Raw genomic sequence first — 24110 nt, 5'->3', positions numbered from 1 at the left:
TGGGAAAAAAAAAGACACTTTACAAGTTTTATATTAGAAAAACAGAGCACTGACTAAATTATACCACTTTCATACTGACAGCCAGAGTGGAGTTACTCCCGAGTCCAGAAGGAGTTACTCAGCTTTGGAGGGCAGTATGAAAATTCTAGGATTATTTTGATCCGGATTCATAGTAGCGAACTCAACCCACTTTGAGAAGAGGGTTACAAAAAGAGTTAGAAGTGCAGTATCGCCTATCTCGCGCGTAACTTCATTCATTTCCGCATGGGGGAGATTCCGCACACCACATATGGTGGAACTTGACGGAAACGACTGCCAATACACACCTGCGGAGCTTGCAAGTTTGAAAGGGGGTGTAATGTCGGTCCACAGTACAAGCGTATCAACTCAATCTGGAGTAACTCCACTTCGCCTTCAGTATGAAAACAGCATTACATGCAGATACATTTTACATGTATTGTAACACAATTAACATGTAGCTAGGTCAATCTGGGGAAAACATTCAATAAAACAAGGCAAAAGCGATTTTGTGTCTCGCCCACTTATGAAAATAATTGTGATTTGTGAGGGCACGCAACAGAATTGTATCGAAACTTCATTGTGACATGACTGGGATGGAATAACACTTGTCATAAGAGTCTTGCACGTAAACTTGAATGTTAAGCTCAAAATGAACTTTGACCATACCATGTGACCTCCAAACGCAATAGCATGCAGGTCCCCAAAGTCCATCTACCATCCAAGTTTGGTTGAAAAGTGACTTACGTTTGCGGAGTTAGGTGTCATAAGAGAGTCTTTCATGTAAACTTTAACGTTGACCTGCAAATGACCTATGACCTTTGACCTTCCCATGTGACCTCTGACTGCAGCATAACATGCAGGCCCCCTAAGTACATCTACCATCCAAGTTTGGTTGAAAAGTGACTTGAAATTGCGGAGTTAGGTGTCATAAGGTTTGTGACGGACAGACATTTGGATCCTTAAGTCTCGCCTTCATCTCTCTGGTGGGCAAGACAACAAAATGATACAAATATCTATTGAGAAGATGATCATGCAATAATGACTAACTACTGTATATATATTTTAATTTATAAAATGTGAGATCAATGATCATATTGCTCGGTAGACTGACTAGGAACCAATCAGAATTGTTCTTTCAAATTAGCAATTAATTGCTAATCTTTGTGTTACTGGACCCTAGTGGGTGTTTGATAAAGCTCTTTGCAAATTACGAATGACTTTATAAAAGACTGATGACTCTTTCTTGTGCTGAATGATACAATTGTGATGTACTAATAGAAAACCAATACATGTGGTCTCTTCATCTGTGTAAACAAGTTTTGAAGGGTTTGAAAAAAAATCCACTTCAAATTCATACTGCCAACCCATTTTATGAAACAAATAATGCACATTTTTGAAATTTTGATGTTAGAGGTGATGTGGGCATCTTGGGTATTCACAAAGTTATTCAAAGTGCTCCACATTGGTCTTTATTTTGTTAATACCCTAGAGTATTATACAAACATACTCATGCCAGTGCTTTTAATTTGTATGATAGTAATGGCGCAGTCACATTTCCCCTATGGCAGCCATACAATGAGTCGAAAACAGCTGTTTTAACATATTTTGTACCAGTTACATAGAGATGGTTTGAATAAAAATGAAAAAAAAAATGGCTGTTTTCATCTGACTGTATAGCCACTGTAGGAGGAAATGTAACTGCAGCATTCCCAGCACTCATCCTGTTAGGAGGTATTTGGTAGGATTCTATGTTATTACATTGATAGCAATGTAACCGATGCAAAATAGGCATTTTGCTTTTCAATATATAATGCCTATGTCACTTGTTTCCTTGTCTATTGTAGGACAGGAAAGACATGAAAGTATTTAAGACAAGAAATCTAGCATCTCACCTGTGTTATTACGCATATGACCTGCCTCAGTAACAGTGGCAGTATCTGTTTCATTTGTTGACAACACAGTTTCAGATGAATTCACACTAAACGATAAAACCTCTAACGAAACCAAGCAAAGACAGAGACAAAGAAAGACCACAATTAACAAAGAACAAACATGCCAATACATAAATCATTCCTTTATCATGCAGAAATAATATATGGATGCAGCTGAAATTAGTAATTCAGAAAATTTTATATTTGATTTACAGCAGGCTTACAATTTACAGCAAAACAAATTACAAGGTTGAGTCTGAAGATTGATTGAATGTGATTGGAAGGAAAGTACGTTCCTGATCCCATGTTAAGAGTGATTGATTGCTATTCTGATGGAGCAAGATTCCTGCTTGAATGGCATTAACTTGATGTTTTAACATTGCCCTACTACATACTGGCCCGTATTCTGAAGTCGGGTTTAACTTAATAGACCACGGTCTAACTCTGTGCTAAAATTGTGGGGAGCCAAAAATTAAAAAATTCTGTTCATGTTGTATATCTCTTACGTTTACTATTTTGTTTCCTGTTGCTTTCATAATGAAAAAAATACTTCAGAATACTTCAATAGACAATTATGAATAATGTATGTGTCAAATGTGTTAATGAATAGGATGTGTACTATTAGGAATTTGGGCCCCAATTGGCTCTCCTTAGTTAAACCACAACTTTAAACCAGGGTTTAATTTAACCCTAATTCTCCCGGGGGGGGGGGGGGCCATTATGGCCCCCCCCCTCGACAATTTTCTCGATATATCTGCTGCGCAAAATGTTTTGACCTCGCCGCTCACTGACTTTTTACTTTCAAATCTCGCGCAAATTTTGAGACCAAATTTGTGACGCCCGGGTACGCGGTTACGACATTACGCAACAATATGTAAGAGCATGTCAGACCCAAAATTGCTCATAAACGTGATTTCATGTACAAATCCAATGGAAATTGTGTATTTGGCCAAAATTCTTAAATGTATCATTATTTCTACTTTTAATGATTAAACTTAATTAATTTTGCCTTGTTTATGATCAGAATTAAGTCTGGAACGATTTCCATCGAAAAAATAATAAAAAAAAAAAGTAAAAAAACAAAGAAATACATAAGAAATTTAAAAAACTATAAAATACATAAGAAATCGGTCTTGGTACCAGAATTTTTTTCGTTCACAATTGTTAGGAATGCTATAAAGAATATTTTCACCAAAAAAAAACATTCTAGGAGCTTTATTTAGTGAATCAGAGCAAAAAGTATGATTTCATGAATAAATTAGCATAATTAATTCATATAAAATAAAAATATATGAATTCAGTGAAATTTACCAATGCAACTGCGTAGATTACGTCATTCTCTACCATCGTGCAAATTTTCGTTGTGATCGCGCAATCCACGGCTGAGATCTTAAGGGGGGGCCATAATGGCTCCCCCCCCCCCCCCCCCCGGGAATGACAAGAATCAAAATACCCCGGGAGATTGAGGGTTAATCCTGACTTCAGAATACAGGCCACTGAGTTTAAACTGAGAAGGAGAAGGTAGATGTGGGTCAAGTATGAAAAAAGATCTTCCATATCTGGGCAGCACCATGACAAAACCTATCTTCTGAATCTGCTATTGGAAGAGCCTGCACTACACAGGGGAAGTGTCCCCACCCCCTTACAATTTTGCAAGTAGAGGAAAAAAGCAAGAAAAAAAAGAGGAAGACAATGGGGGGGGGGGGGAGATTATAAAAAAGAGAGATGTTGGTAATATAAGACCAATAATCCTATTATTCAATGGAGAGATCAAAGATAATTCATTGGTTAATTTTACTACTTTTTCATAACTTTATGCATTCAAATTACTAGGTACATGTTGTGGATACAAGCTCACACCACCACTGCATATTTTGATGAAAATGACAGAATTTTACTATTTTCAAGAATATTTTTTGGACTGAGCTGTGTTTGGTATAAAACATCAAAAAAGTCCCTGTCCGTAGAAAATATGAAAATATATCACTTTTTTTCTTTCCAAAGTTTTCAATAGATAAATATCAGAAATGATATAAAATATACTCTGCTAATGATATTTATGTGTTTCCTGTTCAATTTCCAGTGTTAAACATGTATAAATTGGCAAAAAATTGGCATTCAACTAAAGTTTTATTCCACAAGGAACTAAAGTTTTATTCCACAAGGAGCTAAATCCATTAAAAATAGAAAAACAAAAATCTTAATCATTTATGTTGAATGCCAGACTTTTAAAAACATGATTTAATTAATCTAGAATGATAGCACTATCATACATGTACATCAAAATAAAATAGCAGTGAAGAAAGTGGTGAACTAAAGAGCATTGATTTACATAACAAGTGGAATGCCTCTGGCGGCCTCACCTGCATCACGCGATTCAATATAGCAGCAGTGCTGACTTTGAAAACTACTATAACTCGCACAAGATGTTCAGTGATACTTGGTTACTCTTATGTCCACATTTTATGAACTAGACCAATACACTTACAGAGATATGATGGTACATGTAATTCAACAAATACCCCCAACATGGCCAAAGTTCATTGACCTTACATGACCTTTGACCTTGAAAATGTGACCTAAAACTCGCACAGGATGTTCAGTGATACTTGATTACTCTTATGTCCAAGTTTCATGAGTCAGATCCATAAACTTTCAAAGTTATGATGGTAATTCAACAGATACCCTCATTATGGCCAAAGTTCATTGACCTTTGACCTTGGTCATGTGACCCGAAATGTGCACAGGATTTTCAGTGATACTTGATTACTCTTATGTCCAAGTTTTATGAACTAGACCAATATACTTTTAAAGTTATGATGGTAATTCAACAGATACCCCCAATTCGGCCAAAGTTCATTGACTGTAAATGACCTTTGACCTTGGTCATGTGACGTGAAACTCAGGCAGGATGTTTAGTGATACTTGATTAACCTTATGTCCAAGTTTCATGAACTAGGTCCATATATTTTCTAAGTTATGATGACATTTCAAAAACTTAACCTTAGGTTAAAAACCTTAGGTTAAGATTTTGATGTTGATTCCCCCAACATGGTCTAAGTTCATTGACCCTAAATGACCTTTGGCCTTGGTCATGTGACATGAAACTCAGGCAGGATGTTCAGTAATACTTGATTAACCTTATGGCCAAGTTTCATGAACTAGGTCCATATACTTTCTAAGTTATGCTGTCATTTCAAAAACTTAACCTTCGGTTAAGATTTGGTGTTGATGCCGCCGCCGCCGTCGGAAAAGCGGGGCCTATAGTCTCACTCTTCTATGCAGGTGAGACAAAAACTCCAAAAGTGAATTTAGCTCCTTTTGGAATAAAACTCAATAAATAAAATGGCTAGTATTCTGAATTCCGGTTTAACTTAGACCGTCGTCCAACTCAGTGCTAAAATTAAGGGAGGCTGAAAATGTCAAATTTTTTTGCACATACATGTAGTACGATTCCTCTGTTCACTGTACTCTTTCATCATGCTACGATGGCAATGAGAATTAATTCAGTAAACTATTCTAAGAGAGTCATGAATGTTCCAAGTGACAACTGAGCTGACAAATAAGACATGCACTGTTAGTGATTTGTCACAATTGGTTATCCATAGTTAAACCACAACTTTAGACAAGAGTTTAAATCGACCAAGAGTTAAGAATAAAGGCCATGAACAATAAGAAAAAGGAAAGAGTTATAAAGGCATGACGACTGACTCATGCAACCACAAAGGGAATTACCATATATCCCATATATATTATTCAATTCGTATTGTCACAATGTTACCATTCTTAGTTTACAGTGTAAAGATAATAAAATATTCTGTCTGATCTTATACTCACCAGCAATTTCATTCAGTCAAATATTGATTAAATATGAGGCATCCCATAAAAATGTGCAAGCCAAGTTTAATGTTGATAAATAGCAGTTTGTCAAAAAATATGACACCCCCCGCCTATGCAATTTCTAAATAGCAAGAATATAGAAGGTTATTATCTGAAAATCTAACCAAAACAATTTTGTTAAGGGAAGGGGGGGGGGGGGACTTTACCTGTGTACATTAAATAATAATAAAACAATACTTCTTACCTGCATTAGTTGTGAATTTCCAGACCTTATTTGGACCAATTTCAGCCACATAAACAAGTTTGCCATCTGGTGTGCAGGCAATATCATGTGGTTTTTCAAAGTTCTAGAAATAAAGTTGGAGGGAAAAGAAATTCTTTACATGATAATGTTAAGTAATTGCAAGTGATTTATAAAACATTAAAATGAATATCTTGGGTGGGAGGTGGTGGTGATTGATGAAACGATTGTCCTTAAACTTGAAATGTGTATGTATTTTATGAAACCAATATGAGCCACAACTGGACATATTTAAAGAGAGTCCTAAAGAGATTTCCAAATTCTATCAATCATATGATTTCATATGATTATAATTCTCATATGAATAGAAATTACTATTTCATTATATTTTCTTTGACATAAATAATTTATAATAAAAATTGAAAAGGTTATCTGTAATAGAACTACCTGACTATGTGGTTCCCACATGCGTAATATCTCGGTACTTGTATAATTGAGAGCAAATCCTTTGACAGGTTTCAGACCATTAGAGGGACCATTCACTGCATATAGTAATCCACCTTGAAAGGATATTTAGAAAATATACATTAGTTAGTCATTCAAAAAAAGACAATCAATATTTGCGGATTGTGACAAAAATGTGCACAATGGTAGAAAATGATGTAATCTATGTGGTTGTACAGGTAAATTTCACAAATTCATATACTTTATTTCATGATTTATTCTAATCTATTCATGAAATTACACTTTTTACTCTAATTCATTGATACGACTCATACATGTAGAATAATTTTTTGTGAAAATAGCATACCTAATAATTGCAAATGGAACAAATTTCTGTACCAATATCAATTTCTTATGTATTTATGTTTTATTTGTATTTCGTTGGTTTGGGTTTTATTTTTATTGACAAAATTTGTTGGCGACAGTATTAAAAAAGAGATTATTTTGAAAAGATTTTCGGCAATAAATTGTCAAACAGCATCAAATTACACAACAGTTGTCAATAAAAGTAAAAAAAATAATTATCACTTATTTATGAATTTCACCTGAAAAATTATTTGAAATTGACTTTATACATGAAATCATAAGTTAGTCTGACATGCACAATGTTGTGTAATTTCGTAACCACATACCCGAGCATAGCAAATTTGGTCTCAAGAGTTGCGTGAGGCTTATCACAAAAAGTGTCGAGGTGGAATTACGTCCCCCAACCCCTGAGTATAGGGGTTTAATTGAAACAAGCATCTTTTAGGGTAGATTGTAGAATAAAGATTGGTCATTGGGTTCTTTTACGTAATTGCAAGAACAGTGGCCCGTAACACAAAGCTTAGCAATGATAGTAGAACATTTTTCTATGATTGATTCCATTGGCTACAATGTACAACCAATCATAGAAATCAAGCGTACGATTACCTTTGTGTTACTGGACCGAGGTCATTTAATCACATGATCCATGATATTTGACCCCAATGATCCCAGAATATAATAATTTGCTTTGCATATCATTCTATTGAATATAAAATACCAATAAAGAACAGGGGATACAGATTCATGTTATACAGTGAATGAGGCTTATTCAAAAGATAGTCCAGGGGGCCTTAACACAAAGCTTAGCAATGATCGTAGAACATTTTTCGACGATTGATTCCATTGACTACAAATCAATCATGAAAATCAAGCGTACAATTAATCGCTAACATTTGTGTTAGGGTACCCAGGACATGCCCACATTACTGGCTCGGGCAGAGCAGTCCAACATAAAAACAGTTACCAAAATGAAATTATATACATGTAATCAACATTATCTCATGATGTAGGCGTAAGGCCACCGCACACCTTACGACCCGACTGGTCTACGACTGGCTTGCGACTGAGTGAGGGGAGATGTGACGTCACAGCTCTTGTCAGCTTGAGAGTCGCAGTTCTGTCAGAAACAAGTCGCGAGGAAAATCGTGAGGATTTGACATGTCGAATCCTTATGACTGGATCGCAAGCTCAATCCAACTTCCAGCCAATCAGACAGCAGAGTTGCACGATGCGTATACATGTATGATAAACAACACGCATACGCAGAAGTAAGCGCATTTTCTCAGTTGCTATGGCAAAAGGCAAAAGCGCATGCATGAGTTGCAGACAGCATGGTAGTCAGATCGCAAGGCGTGCAGAGTCGAGGCTTATGACTACCTTGCAATTTATCTCTACTCACTCAGTCGCAAGCCAGTCGTAGACCAGTTGGGTCGTAAGGTGTGCGGTGGCCTTTACATACTCAAATACATACCTGTAGCCCAAATGTTCTATTGAATGGACCTTCATTCATTATGTCAATGAACCCTGTACATACTTAAATAATCTTTGAGCTTTTAGTCCTAATAATATCATATAAAACCATTGTCACTCCTATAATATGAGCCAAGTTGGAAAGCTGATCTGCCATATTCAACCTAGGTCATCTTGATGAATAGATTTATCAGTTGTTATCTATATCCTACATGTACATGTACTTGTACCTCGTGACCCCAGATCTGATCAGGTGAGCAATGCTCACACATGTTAAGGTTGAAGCCGATCTGTCAATCTACAGATTTTAATTTTCAGGTAAATGACCTCTATGACCTTTGACCTCTTGAACCCCAAAATCTAATCAGATCATCATCTCTCTAAACTGCATAGATGAGCAAGGTATAATTATTAAAATTATTATTGAGTTTTTTAAATCTTGAGCAAAGAACTTTCAGGAGTATAATGACCTGTATGACCTTTGACCTCTGACCTTGATAACCCTAAAGGACTCACATCCCAATCTTATCAAAATGCATACAGTTTGAAGTTGATCGATAAAACATTTTTTTAATTCATTCATTATAAAAAATGAGCAAATTATACTAGGAAACCTCGCTTGACTCTTTTTGACAACCGGTGTGTTGGCTCAGTTGGTAGAGCGTCCGTCTCACAACCGGGAGGTCGAGATTTAAAATCCCTGCCGCGTCAGACCAAAAGACGTTAAAAGATGGGAGTTGCTGCTACCCTGTTTGGCATCCAATGATTAAAGGGATAGAGCCTCGTCGATCTGGCGCTGCACAGCGGCTGCCGGGCCCACGATCAATTGGGCAAGCAAATTTTTGGAGTATTTCATTCATGTCTATTTCGAACAATAAATTATGGATTTTCTTCTTTCTTTCTTTCTCTAAAACAGGTCTGTAAATAAGACTAGCATAGCATACAACTCCCTAATGAATATTCAAAATTACAAATACAATATTATACACATTCTGTCTCATCTATATGAGGACATCATTTCAGTTATGTTGGATTCAATGGAGGAAAATGAGAAGTGCAAAGCATGAACAGATAGTTGTGTAATACACACTTGACCGATTTTAGTTATGAATTTGATTCAGCAAAATACATCATACATGTATGATGACCCAAATTTACCTTCTTAGCATAAATCATTGTTTATTTCTTTATAAGACTAGAGGAAGGAAATTTTCATTTACAGTTAATCAAATCTCATAATGTAAAATCATGATTTTAATGTGCTAGTAGCTTGATTCAAACTAGCATGGCACTTCAATGTTTGAAATGAGTAAACGTATTTCTCAGATCTTATGAATATTCATGAACATCTAATTATGCACAATATAACTTTAAGTCATTTTATAATGGTTTTCTATTTTTACACATATTTATTTTTTTCTAACTTTTTGAAACTTTTATCGTTGGATATTATCACATGATAAAATAGTTTACAATAACATAGATACAATAAATATATAACTTTATTTACTTTGTCAATTTACTAACCATGATACAAAATACAGTATTTTGGATAGTCTCAATTTGCCTTTCTATATTCATATGACAGTCCTTATCTTGGGGAAGCATGATCATTCAATGAACGTATAGTGAGGATGATTTTGCTAACACCAACTACCAACACATACGTCATCGCCTCCAGTTTAGGCTGATAGGTTTGGTGCAATTTATGGAAAATTCCCATTCAGACCAGATGGGGAATATAACTTATGAAACAATGAAAGAGAAAAGCACAATACTATGTGGTCAGGAATGTTTCACAACTAATTTCAATATTTTAAAATCCTTTTTTTGATTCAATGCACTATTGAATTATTTATCACTCATTCCTCTTTTTTGCTTACTTCAATACCACATACATATATATATATATAAATTTAGTTATGCGTCATGACATGGGCCTATCTTAATATTTATTATGTTTTTTATTGACTTTTGTGATTTCAATAAAGTGATATTAAATCAAACCATTTATTCATCATTTTACTATAATATATATATATATATATATATACACTACTCAAAAAAAGTTAAGGACCACTTTTTAATGTGTGTATACAATTTTCAAACCGGGTGTTGTATTTCTAGAAATACCCGAATATGGCTGTCTTGAATCTCCTCAAACACCCTGTAACAATTTCACACATGGGTGGTTTCAGTTGTTGCATGATGTCTCTCGCATTATTGCATATCCTGAAAAGTGGGCCCATTGTGAAGTGGTACAAATGTGGATTCAAATGCATTTTCTGTCTTTAGTCTCTACAATCAACAAATTGCTGACAACAGCAATGCCAAGATACAGCTGTCCAGGATGCCATCAAACACAATGAAATCAATTTCACACATGCAGTTCTTTCATGTCTCTTGCATCATTGCAATGTGCCCGTACAAAAGTGGCTTCTAAAGCATTTTCCGTCTTTAGTCTGTACAATCAACAACTTGCCTACAACAGCAATGCCAAGACACCACCTAAGTGAAACAGATGTAGCCAGAGCCCTAGGGATGCTGGAAGCTGGCCTCAGTCAGCGAAGAGTAGCCAGAATGATGGGCGTGTCACACAGTGTCATTAGCAGAGCAAATCAAAGACACCGAGAGACAGGGCTATACTCCGAGAGACCCCGCAGTGGCCGACCAGTTTCGACAACCCCTAGAGATGATCGCTACTTGACGAATCTCAGCCTCCGCAACCGCTTTCACAGTGCACGCCGCCTCAACAATGACTTCGCTGCAGCAACTGGAGTGATTGTTTCCACTCAAACAATCCGTAACCGACTTCACAGAGCCAATATGCATGCCAGACGGCCAGCTCAGTGTGTCCCACTCACCCCTGCTCACAGAAGAATTCGTCTCAACTGGGCCCGGGAGCATGTCAGATGGACCAGACAGCAATGGCGTAGAGTTCTGTTCACAGATGAGAGCAGATTTTCCCTTGACCACAATGATGGACGTTCGAGAGTCTGGAGGCGACCAGGAGAGAGATTTGCAGACCCCTGTATTGCAGAACATGACCGTTATGGGGGAGGCAGCGTCATGGTGTGGGGAGGCATCACCTACGCCAACCGTACTCGTCTCTACGTGGTCCCAGGGGGAGCAATGACAGGAGTGAGGTACAGGGATGAGGTCCTTGAACCTATAGTGGTGCCATTTGCAGAAAATGTGGGACAAAACATCATTTTCATGGATGACAATGCCCTTGCCCACCGAGCTAGGGTGGTGACCGAGTTCCTTGAGGGCCAGGGGATTGAGCGTATGGAGTGGCCAGCGAGGTCCCCGGACTTAAACCCGATAGAGCACGTCTGGGACATGATGGGGAGGAGTCTCGAGCAGCTCGAAGCCCATCCACTTGGACTGCAGCAGCTGGGTGTGGCTCTGGAGGCTGCATGGGATGCACTGGACGTCAGAGACATCAATCGCCTCATCAGCTCCATGAGACAGCGCTGTGAAGCCGTTATTGCTGCAGGAGGTGGTCACACTCGTTACTGAACTGCCTGAAAGACACTCAGACATTCGTTTTTACCACTTCATGTCGGTAGCTGATACCCCTCGGGGCCCACTTTTCAGGATGTGCAGTGATGCGAGAGACATTGTGCAACAACTGAAACCACCCATGCGTGAAATTGATTACAGCGTGTTTAAGGACATTTAGGACAGTTGTACTGAGGTATTTCCAGAAATAAAACACCTTGTATAAAATCTTTATGTACGTTTTAAAAAGTGATCCTTAACTTTTTTTGAGTAGTGTATATATATATATATATATATATTTGTAGGGGAGAAAGAAGTGTTGTGGCAAATAATGATGCATTTAGTAGAAGGAATCAGGTAGAAGGAATGCTAATGCTCCATTATATTAGCAACGGTACAGGTAATAACTTCACAAACAGAGAGTGCAATGTATATTTCAAGTAATCTCACATTTTCTAAGCACATAAATGCAGGAGCCATTTTAACACAGGAATTCAATTATGAATGTATAAAGTCAAACTTAACACTTTATGAGCTAGCCGAATTTTAAAGGAAACCATGTATATTGTTAGCTTGATTAAATTTATATTGGATTTACATAGTACTGTATACAGTGGCAGTCAGCAATCTTTGAGTGTAATTACACTTGAATCTATACTCAGGGCCAGAACAAAAGCAGAACAATGGATTCACTGGACCATTTCCTTTATTCTCACTTTAATGTAAAATCAAGTGAAATCATGCTCAAAGATTACTAACTGGCTCTGTATGAGTGTACTTACCACTTGCGCTTGTATAGGTAACAGCATACAGACGGCCACCAAACTCAGAGAGATGGAATTGCTTGGTGAAATCCCCTGAATCAGCATTAAAACACTGAATACGTCCCGCTTCTCTGTCTGCCACACAAACCTGATTCTTATCCGTTACCATGGTAATACAATGAGGAAGATTGAATTGTCCAACTGGTAGACCCGCAGGCATACCTGATTCAATGATGGAAACAAACTTTGTTTAAGACTATTAGTCATGAAAATATGTTCGTGGTTATAAGCATGGCTGTACTGGGTAGATAATATGGGTACTTGTAGGTATAAGGTAAATCAATTTTCTAAATGCAAAATGGACTTTTCATGAGAAAACAATCAATAAATCATTGCTCAGATATGATGCAACAAAGCTCATCATCTTTTAAAATTCTTATTCATATATGGTAAGACAAATTTCTCCTCAAAAATGCATACTATATGCTTCCAACTTAAAATTTTTCCAAAATACATCTTATTATGTTGTCATGACTCACATTATTTGATCTTATAATTATTCTGCAATCACGTCATGAGAGTAGACGCTGAATGCCATGAATTCGACTGCATAACTCCTGACAGATTATTATTTTATATGTGCAATCTAAAATGTGTACAAAGACTATCCAAAGGGAGACAAGAAAAGAGGTCACTATGAGCAGGTGGTCTTTGTGCAAAGGTCCTTATAATAGGAGGTTGAAAATGGAATATTATTCAAAAGAAGCTCAGCTTGTGGCATTATTGACAGGTGGTTCTTCTAAACAGGTTTAACTGTCATATGATTAATAATTTGGTATGTATTATAGGTGAACTGCCACATAACAATTGTTAGACAATCAGGTTTCATGTGAAGAGGGAAATTAAACCATATGCAGGAAGGCTTACCCCTAAGCTGGTGTCCCCACTGTAATAACAGCTTTCCATCAGGAGAGAACTTCATAACCCTGGCATTACAATAGCCATCAGAAACAAAGAAGTTTCCAGTCTTAGGGTCAACTGTGACGTCTGATGGCTTGCAGAAATGTTGCCTATCATCTCCTGGTTCAAGCTTGGTACCTAGCGTGAGTAGGGGTGTTTCAGATCCCCCTGGAGGGTACTTGAAAACTTGGTGCATAGCTACATCTGTTAACCAGATATTGTCTTCATGATCAATAGATAAACCATGAGGTAAGTAGAATCTACAAAAAAATAAAACAAAGATTAATTATTTGAAATCTTTACAGAGTCTTTCTTTCAAAAAAGGATAATCAGAATGTAGAGAGGAAATTCAAGAGATTATTTAATTCAATTTTCTTGCTCAATATTAACTAGATTACAAAAGAGCATCTCCTCAGCTTTTTATTGCTACCTCTCCTGTACTGCTGACATCAAATGACTCAACTAAACTCCTCAAAAAAAGTTTGAAAATCCGACTTTGATCGATAATCCCTCCTTGGTTTTAGTCAATACCAATTTGTAATAAATATAAATGAATAGATCATTTAATTTTCTTTAAAATGATACCCTACATGATATGATTATGGTTCACATGGAGGTGCAGTGCCTTGAAATGTGGGGCAAGGTCAAAATTCAAAAGTTGCAAAGTGACACAATATTGAAAGTCACTGTTCTTTTTCCGTGGTGATGAGTGAGTTTCTCAGCGGTTTCTTTTAATTGTTTTCATGCACCTACATCAACATCAACATTAACATGGAATCAAACACACCTCTGCACAAGCAAACACATAACAAACAAACAAACCATCACTACATAAACCACAACAAAACATACAAAATGAAGAAGCAGGGGCTTGATTTGAATGGATTTTCATCTCTATTGACACAGACAAAAGAATCATGTAATGTATTGACCCTTCATGACTATTTCTGCTCGTTTTGCAGCTTTTCAATTCAGACTTCATCCAATACTTTTGAATCCTGCTCTTGTCGTGATGGCATGACTATAACAAGTATGGTATAATTTTAAAGAGAATTAAATGATCTTTTGAATAATATCAAATATGCATTGTGTAAAATTGGGAGTAGTGAGAAATTAATGGCCAAACTCAGATTCACAAACCTTTTTGGCTCGTTTTGCAGCTTTTCAATTCAGACTTCATCCAACACTTTTGGATCCTGCTCTTTTCATGATGGCATGATCATAACAAGCATGGTATCATTTTAAAGAGAATTAAATGATCTTTTAAATGATGTCAAATAAGCATTGTGTAAAATTGGGAGTTGGGAGAAATTAATTGCCAAACTCAGATTTCCAAACTTTTTTTGAGGGGTTTATATGTATATGATGGTGGAGACAAGAGGTATGAATTGAATTTTTTCAGGGTTCCTAGCTTTTCAAGAAAACAAAATTCCCTGATTTTTCCCTGATGAATTTCAAAAATTCCCTGATAAATTATTCGAACCCATTCCCAGTTCCACATGTTTTCTAAGTTGTTGCAGTGAATTACATGTATTTTAAGTATAAAACAATCATGTAAAACTAATTAGTACCACCATAACCAGTCATTCAATGGATGTTATCTGCAACAAAATATAAGAGTCTGAATGACTACCATGCTTTTGACTTTCGGGCCAATAAAAATTGCCTGATTTTTCCCTCATTTGAGGCATTTTCCCCAGATTTGAGGTATTTTTAAAATCAAATTCCCTGATTTAACCCTGACTGGAAAAAAGTAAGATAATTTTCCCTGATGGGCTAGGAACCCTGTCTTTGCTTTAAGACTACAGACAGTATTATAATTGATACTTTCATAAGTTTCATTCATGCATCGGCTTCTGTGATAAAGACAAGATAAGATATGATTCTTTCTGAACAATGATGACAAAAAGTCTTGTCACTTGAGTCATTATCGATTGCAGGGTAGAATCGCCATCATCATGAAATTACTTAATTTGATTTCATTTCATTAATTCATTGATCCATTTCTGATAGAAATGTACAAGTACATGAAAAAGTATATAAATAGAAGTTGCCAGGGCTCCAAGATAAGCATAGCTTAAGGCCTGGTGCCACATGGCAGTAAATAAATTGTATAATCAACATAAAATTTTAGCTCATGAGGGCAACATAACAATTTTATTTTTCAGAAGGGGGAGGGGGTGCCATGAAACAAAAGAAAATCACCATGTTGAATTCATTCAAAACAATTTCTTTGAGTATATGATAAGTTGCTTGTATAAAAAGATGTGAAGCACTTACTGATTTGCTCCCCACTGACTGAGTACTTTGCCTGTGCTAGAATCATATTTGATGATTGTATTATTTTTTATTGGTCCTTGATTAGACTGAGTGAAGACATCTCCTTGAAATGAACTAGAATAACAAAACAATCATAAGACTTCACACTTTATACAACTGATCATGTAATTATTTCATTGTTAAATAGCCTTAAAAACGGTCATACTGAAGCTTTTCGACATGTAATGGACACTAAACAATGAGCAGTGATTGGCTCTCACAGTAAACAATTTAGGCTTTAATAGTACCAGCCGTAAATTGAAGCAAAGCAATTAAAATAATGAAAGGGTTCTACAAACTCCTTTTGACGGCTGAGTATATATGCTGCCTCGTGCATGCGCAAGTGAGTGAAACTCCTTGGTCGGCTGAGCACTTTAACTCTAAATAGACTGGGCTATTTTGACGCCTAAGAAGATTGGGGAGGGGCTGATTCAGCCCCCTCCCATATGATCTCGGCCATTGATCGCGACGAAAATTGGCACGCCCGTTACCCATGGATAATCTACAAAATTAAACGATCAAATTCTGTGAAAAATCTCATTGCCAATTGATTATGCTTATTTATACGGAAAATCAAAGTTTGGTATAATTATTTAACTAAATAATGCCCCTAAAATGCAATTTTTTTGTTCACAGTCTCTTTATACGAATCTGATCAAATGTACTTTAAAAAACCTTCAACACCACATTTATTTTCTTATGTATTTTATTGTTTTCTAAATTTCTTATGTATAAATTTTTTGACTTTTTGTTTTTTATTGTTCTTTCAATGGAAACTGTTGAGGACTTTATTTTGACCATAAACAAGAAGAACTTAATTGATTTTAATCAGTAAAAGGAAAAATAAATATACATTTGTGAATTTTGGCTTAAAACACCATTTTCATTGGATTTGTACAAAAATTCATGGTTTTGAGCTATTTTGGGCCTGCATGCACTTATGAAATGTTGCATAATTTTGAAACTGCGTACCCGGAAGTCACAATTTTGGTCTAAAAAATTGCGCGAGAATTGAAAGTAAAAATCAGCGAGCGAGGTGGATTTATCACAAAAAATGTCGAGGGGGGGTGGCTAAATCAGCCCCCCCCCTCTTATTAGGGTTAAACATATTGTTCCGCACATGCTTGGTTGCTCAGCAAGTGGTTAGCAATGGTCGAACTACCACCATCTGTCGCAGTACTAACGTTACGTTATTTCATTGTATAAAATAAAACTTTTATTTTAATCATGTGTTCTTTATACAAATACATCTTTATTTTCACTTCAGGAAACATAAATCTTTGACTGTTTTTCAAGATTTATTTATCTTTTTAGGTAACATTTTTGAAATTACATCTGACTTTTGGTTAGTACAGACTTATTTCTAACTTTCCATTTTGTTTAAATTTTTTTTTTTTTACTTAATAGTACTAATACCATTCACTTCAGTATCGCAGGTCTAAATGCTGCAATAGTAGTTAACTTAGCAATCATACTTTAATATGTGCATTCAAAAGGCAAATAAAATATCTTCCACTTTTTAGTTTTCATAGCAAGGATCATTGAAAAATTGGTACTCACTGAATATCCCATGGTCTTGATGCACGATGAAAGATGTGAACGTTCCCTGATGAATCAACAGCGACCCCTGACACTTGACCCAAGGTCACTTCATTATCACTAGATGGCCATCCATCAATATCAGATACAGCTGCAATATAGAAATCAACATACATGTACACTAGGGGTGTGAGAGATCACATATAAATAGAGCTGAAAATAGCTGAAGGCTGTTTATAAAATGAAAATTAAAAGCTGAAATCAGCTAAAAAGCAGAACTGTCACACCCCTGTTAGACAGTGTGTACAATTACAGAATAAAAGTAAGCACATTTACAATAAAAGCTTTCCAATACCATCCTACCCCATTTGGATTAGCTTTTTCTTCTCTTTTATAATGATTCAACAGGTATTGCCAGTGTTGAGAGTCTGGTATCGGGTATGTCATGCAATGTATTTACATTGTCTATTTTTTATGTATTTTTTTTTTTTTATCTTGATCCCTTGAGGAGAAATAAATGAAACTTGAAACTTGAATATATATAGGCCTATATATTTTTTTCAGAATATACTGCATTCCAGTGTTTTAGATATCACATTAAACAGTGACAACACTGTCGCGTACTCCCCTTATTCTGGTGGACAGAGGTAAATAATGTCTCTTAAAAAGCTTCATTTAAATCAGAAGATGGGGCTCAACTCCTGCCCTTTGAACAACATATAACTTACTCCGGAGCAGTCTTAATAGTTATGTTGATAAAATTCATAACTGATTTAAAAAATGTTGTCTTCAAATTAGAACTTTACATTATAGAATCTTTGATAGAGATTAAATGAAAACTAAAACTACGAGAATCATACAACTCTAACAAGATGCTTCATTCACAGAAATTCTGTGTTTTAACTTGTCATTTACTTTTCCACAACAAAAAGAGGCCCATTAGCTGTTGGGAAACATTATAACCAACAATAGTTATCAGTCAACTACAAACCCCAAAATAGCTACAAACTGAAGCAACTTACTAAATGATTGTATTTTGCTTGATATGATTGGTTGAGTAACTGAATTACTGGGAGCAGCCGGAGTAGAATCTGCTGGAACGATGTCAACAGGCTTAGAGGTTACTAATGGTATTTCCTCATCACCACCATCCTCATCCTCTAGAGAAGGGGAAACATAATCAACATTGCTTCCATCCTGTAGGTAACTCTGTTGACCTTCATCATAATCTTGTTGATTATCATAATCATAATAACGATCCCATGGATCAACAGGAGCAGGTCGGTAACGAGAATGAGGTTCAGATTGAGAGTCAGGTTTCATGACAGGGATGAGATTGGAACCAGGAGGAACAGATGAGAAGAAGCTGCTTGGAGCAGGTCTTCCACAAGCTTGGAATGCTTCACCACGGGTTGCATCAGTGTAATACATTAGATACAGATTGCACATTTCATCATCGTGTGTGGCTCTGCACATCATAAAAAAAGGAAGGAAGAAAAAAGTAAGTCAATTGCAGACAAGTATAAATGTAATACAGTTGTGCTCAAAAGTTAGTAAACCCCACCACACGATGCACTTCTCCATGCTGAGTGTTGAATGTAGAAAACAACATCACAATGTTCGGCAAGCCCGGAGGGACAAACTTAATTGAAGGTAATCATTTTAACCTGACATCACAATTAAATATCTAAAACATAGCGGAACGTCAACACTCTACATATGTTCATTTTCTTGTAGGGTTCACGAACTTTTGAGCACCACTGTACGTACATGTAGTAGGATTTTACAACAGCTCATGATGACGATATATATAGCAAAAGCCTATTTTCTGGTTTGTTTATTTTAATCAGGTCTTTGAATAACTCCATCAAGGGATTAATTAATGGATTACCCTGAATTAAAAAAAATAAAAAATAAGAAAATGCTCCCTTTTAAATGTTTTGGTTGAATTCCCCTTCAAAATTGAGGTACACACATTACTATACACCCTTACTAAATCAATACAGGTCCATGTTCAAGGATGATAATCAATCTTACTATTTCTATTGGACATTAAAGAAATTAGAACATGTTAATGCTCAACTGTGTGCTGGACAATACAAACCCCAACGCTATTAAAAGAGACATGAAGGATAAGTTATCACGGCAGGAAGACTGGCATCTAAAGGCCTTGTATTGTCTAGCTTACCCTGCATACGTAGCGACGTCTTTGTCCGAGTCAAAGGTACATCTAGCAGCAAGGATATCACCAGGCTGAATAGTATAGGATTCTTCAATGGGATAAAAGGCCTAACAAAACAAAACACATTAATATCATCATTACACATCTTAAACAACAAAAACAAATATATACAAAGGATGCAGAAAGGCAAAAACGTATAACTTGGGCTTTACATTTAGGCACATCTCTCAGGTGAATTTTTAATCAATATCTCATTTTTTCAGTCACATCAGTCAATTTAGAATTCATTATTGGTAATTCTTAACAAGAGTGTCACTAAGGCAAGCGCATAATACACCCGTCTGTAACGCAGATAATTGAGTTATTGGTCAAGCAAGAAAAGTAGAAGGTGGCAACTTCACCTTTGACCTTCTGGCCTCAAAATCAATAGAACTGCTAGGATCTATGCTAGTATCATACACACCAAATTATATGAGCCTAGGTTAAGTTAAACTTAAGTTAACGCCTTTACAAGGACTGAAGAAGGGTAAGATGAAAACATGTCACTGTGACCTTGACCTTTTGACCTCAAAATCAATAGGCTTCCTGGGATCCATGCTAATATCATACACACCAAATTATATGAGCCTAGGTTAAGTTAAACTGAAGTTATCGCGTTTACAAGGACTGCAGAAGGGTAAGATGAAAATATGTCACTATGACCTTGACCTTTGGCCTTTTGACCTCAAAATAAAAAGGCTTCCTGGGATCCATGCTAGTATCATACACACCAAATTATATGAGCTTAGGTTAAGTCCAACTGAAATTATCGCGTTTACAAGGAAAAAGTTAACAGACGGACGGACGGACACCGAGCGTGATACCATAATGCGTCCCGTCCTAGGGGCGTAAAAAACATTTGAAAACATGACCAAAGTCAATGCAGTGCAGATGGCCGATACGACAGTTTGGCTGACCACGCACATTGAATTCACGGTCAGTCAAATCGTCGTATCGCTCTGCTACTGTACACATTTCCAATGATTTGCGCATTTTATTAAGAATTTGTACGGCATCGCCGTGAAAATCCCCTCATATCTCAGAAACTAAAATAAATTGCGCCCTAGAAATTTGGTTATGAATAGAATAGGACTTATACTTTCATTTTCTGCAAAAATCTCAAAATCAATTTTTTTTTTTTTTTTTTTTTTTTTTTTGACCAAAATTGACTGATACGACGGTTTGGATGAACGCCGACGATATGAAAGACACAAGATTATCTATATGTTAAAGGTTTTTTAATGAACACAACACTATGTGCATATGCAGCATACAGGTATCTGTCCTAGAAAGTAAGTAGGAATGCTTTGGAAGGAAAGAGTAAATTAAGATAAGATGGTACAGTATACCTGTGGCCACTTTGGGCTTCCTTTGGCAATGACTGTCCATTCACCATTACGTATGAGATAACCAGTGATGACTTTACCACGATCATGAGCATGAGCTCTGAAGGCAAATGGATGGATGTTGGCAGAACTGTCATACTTACAAGCAATATCAACATGAGTATCTGCAAAGAAAACAAAAGAAATATTCACATGAGTATAGATCTGGAAAACATCAGAAATGTAGATCTTGTGGATCTAAACTCAAAAATTTCCTAGTCTTGGGCACTTTTGGCAGCAATTAAAATTCTTCTATGAAACACATTTCTCTTTGTAGTCTTTGGACTTCTACATAGGCGAAACAATGTGAAATTGAGAAAGCTGTAAAGAAATGCTGCATACACTAAAGCCAAAGGGTGTTCATCCTTTTGTTACAAAGATCGATAGATCAGAATCACAATTATGAGGCATTCTTTAGAATACTAGGCAAGTACAGCAATATTATTGATAATAAACAACCTTGGTATCAGAACATTCTGATAAGGAAAAGTTTGGTATCAAGCCATTCTTGACACATTGATTCCCTCTGGACTAAGCTTTGTCTGACCAGGGCCCCATGACATAAAGAAATTGATTATTGAGCGTATCTTTAGGATTGGTTGCATTGAATATTGTGTATAGTCAATCATAAATATCAGCCCTACAATCAATTGCTAAGCTTCAAATTACCGTGCCCTGAAACATTCTAGCACACATGATGCCATCTTCAAGGTCCTCACACTGTCACCTATCCTTCCCAGTGATCATTAAAAGTGTGTTGTCACTTCTTGTTTTCAATCATTTATAGAAATATTCTTTTAATCCAATGTATTTAACAGAACACGGTGTGCTTAGAAACAACAGTAGGGCGATTCCATGCTAAAAAAATCAGCTATTTTCGCAACATTTTTCAACCTATTGTCCAAACAAACGAAGAACTTCAATTTGTTTTGTGGTAATAATAGAGTACTACTGGGTAGACATATGAAAAATGACAACCAACAAAAATATGCTGTCCATGGGTGAATTAGAGGTGAAAATGTTGCGTATCGTACAGGACATTTCTGAGTCCCGTACGACACACAACATTTTCGCCCTTAAATCGGCTTAATTCAGCCATAATCAAATATTTTTTGTTGGTAATCAGTTTTTCACATGACTACCCACTATAACTTTATTATTGACTAACTATAATTGTTCATTGCTCAAGCAATCAGCTAAGAAATTGTTGACAAAATGTCCCGTACGACACGTACGGAATCGTCCCAGTAGTATTAGCGCCTTTAATATAAATGTTTATATGTATTAAACTATCCACACAAAAAGGAATAAAGTATGACATTGAGAAGAAGCATCGGTAGGTGAAAGGGCCGTTTACTATGACCTGTAATTTTGTAATTTATGAGTAGTATTTCAATCTTTATCATAGCACCCTATACAATACAAAAATAGATCACTCAGATGAAAACTTACTTTTAGAATGAGGAGGAATATTAATATCACCAGACCAAAGCAAGTAAATTCCACCAATGAATGGCTGTCTGTATCATACAAAAAGAAAATAGAATGAAAGTCCACTGAGAGATATATTTCAGAATAGATTCGGTATAATAGCAAAGATGTACATGTATAGTATTTGCCAGCGCAATACATCATAGGCTTGAAGAGCATTCTATTGCCTGTTCCTATTCTAATCATATACATAGGAGATGTACAAATAGCGTGAAACTATAACACAGTCTCAAGGACCCATATTCTGAACTCTGTACTAAAAAAATCTAACTATTGAAATTAGATGTTCAAGCTATAAGCTCATAGGATCACACTCAAATCATTTATAAATGTCTGGGTATTAAAAAAATTGTCTTCCCAGTATTGATATTGATTTCAAGATTTTGATTCAGTTACTTTTTTCGACATTTTTTAGCATTCATTACAGAAATCAGATATTTTTTTCGATATTTTCAAGCATTCATTACAGAATGGCTCCAAGAGTAAGGGAATGCCCCTTAAGGGAGTACACTTTCAATAATATCAAGCATTCATTACTGAATGGCTCCAAGACAGAGGGAATGCCCCTTAAAGTGCAGCTATTATCCCATATACAACAAACCATATGGGATTGTCTGTTTGGAGCATGGAACATAAAGGGCAAATGACAGTATCTAGCAGTACACAAATATCAACTCTCATAAAAGTGCAAACAAACATTTCAAGCACACAATTTTCTCCTCTCAGTATCAAATTTGAAGATTTCAGCAGAGTGTGGACAAGATGATACTGTTAATTACTTACGGAGTATGAGTCATTGTAAGAGAGATGCCTGAGTGATCACCAGACGTTCCTATAAAGGGAAGAGAAAGAGGAGAAAAGATTGAGAGTAAATAGATTCACACAGATTCAATGCATTAATCTTAAACAAAATATGACCATTAGAATATATGAAACTAGTAGGGCAATTCCATTGTACGGAATTACATGTCAAAGTCAGAGAATTTTGGCTGTTATTTTTGCTCACAGCAGCCGGATATCCCAATATTTTCCCATTTTCTGTACTTATTACTATGCATGGCCACTCATGTACATTCTAGACTAAGTTTTTTTTAGAAACCTCTCACACGTTCAGATGCGAATGACTGATATGTGCAATAGTAACAGAATCACCAGATAAATGAGTCACTTTGCAACACAAAGTTTTAGGAAAAGTTTCTCTGAAATCTACAGCAAACTACACTGTCAACTTTATTTTGAAAGCAAGATTTTTTTTTTTATATCATCAATAAGTTTATATGATTGGTCTTTCGTTTTTGAAAGAACATGGTAATGGAATTACACATAACGGTACGGAATTACGCCTCTGTCATTCATTAAGGAAAATGTCATTTTTAGGCAATTACATGTACTTTGATCCCATGGAAGTCATGGAAGTACTTATATTCCTGAAGATATAGTAAATTTTACAATGTTTGTCCAGCAAACAAATTTCACTGAATTCCATGTGTTTTTGTAAACTTTTGGCCTTAACTGTATGTACATGCGGGGTCTGGGTCTAGTGGTTCTGACTCTCGCCTCTCAAACAGAGGACCGTGGGTTTGAATCCTAGCCATTACGTGTTTTCCTTCAGCA

The 24110-nt window shown here is 36.1% G+C and overlaps 1 protein-coding gene and 1 non-coding gene across 6 annotated transcripts in view; one reads left to right on the top strand and one right to left on the bottom strand.

The window, feature by feature from the left end:
* The window catches only part of LOC129261976 (peptidyl-glycine alpha-amidating monooxygenase B-like), a 63685-nt gene that overhangs the window by 6588 nt on the left and 32987 nt on the right, over positions 1-24110 (bottom strand). For 2 of the 5 annotated variants that reach the window (XM_064099565.1, XM_064099564.1), the window contains exons 7-18: positions 23280-23328; positions 22458-22525; positions 20970-21130; positions 19588-19688; positions 18422-18867; positions 17421-17550; positions 15822-15935; positions 13509-13801; positions 12600-12803; positions 6481-6593; positions 6037-6139; positions 1914-2015 (exon numbers count right to left, since the gene is read on the bottom strand). In XM_064099565.1, coding sequence (XP_063955635.1) covers positions 1914-2015; positions 6037-6139; positions 6481-6593; positions 12600-12803; positions 13509-13801; positions 15822-15935; positions 17421-17550; positions 18422-18867; positions 19588-19688; positions 20970-21130; positions 22458-22525; positions 23280-23328 — 1884 coding nt within the window. Of the gene's footprint in view, positions 1-765; positions 1002-1913; positions 2016-6036; positions 6140-6480; positions 6594-12599; positions 12804-13508; positions 13802-15821; positions 15936-17420; positions 17551-18421; positions 18868-19587; positions 19689-20969; positions 21131-22457; positions 22526-23279; positions 23329-24110 lie in introns of all 5 variants that reach the window. The other 3 variants (XM_064099566.1, XM_064099567.1, XR_010293576.1) reach the window with 2 other exon arrangements.
* Positions 9898-10029, top strand: LOC129262625 (U4atac minor spliceosomal RNA). The gene has a single exon (XR_008584664.2). It is a non-coding gene; the product is annotated as a U4atac minor spliceosomal RNA (small nuclear RNA).

The sequence above is a fragment of the Lytechinus pictus genome, chromosome 5 (assembly GCF_037042905.1).
Source record: "Lytechinus pictus isolate F3 Inbred chromosome 5, Lp3.0, whole genome shotgun sequence".
Lineage (NCBI taxonomy): Eukaryota > Metazoa > Echinodermata > Echinoidea > Temnopleuroida > Toxopneustidae > Lytechinus > Lytechinus pictus.
Note: the sequence above shows the minus strand (reverse complement) of the source record. Positions and strands in the feature narration are given on the sequence as shown.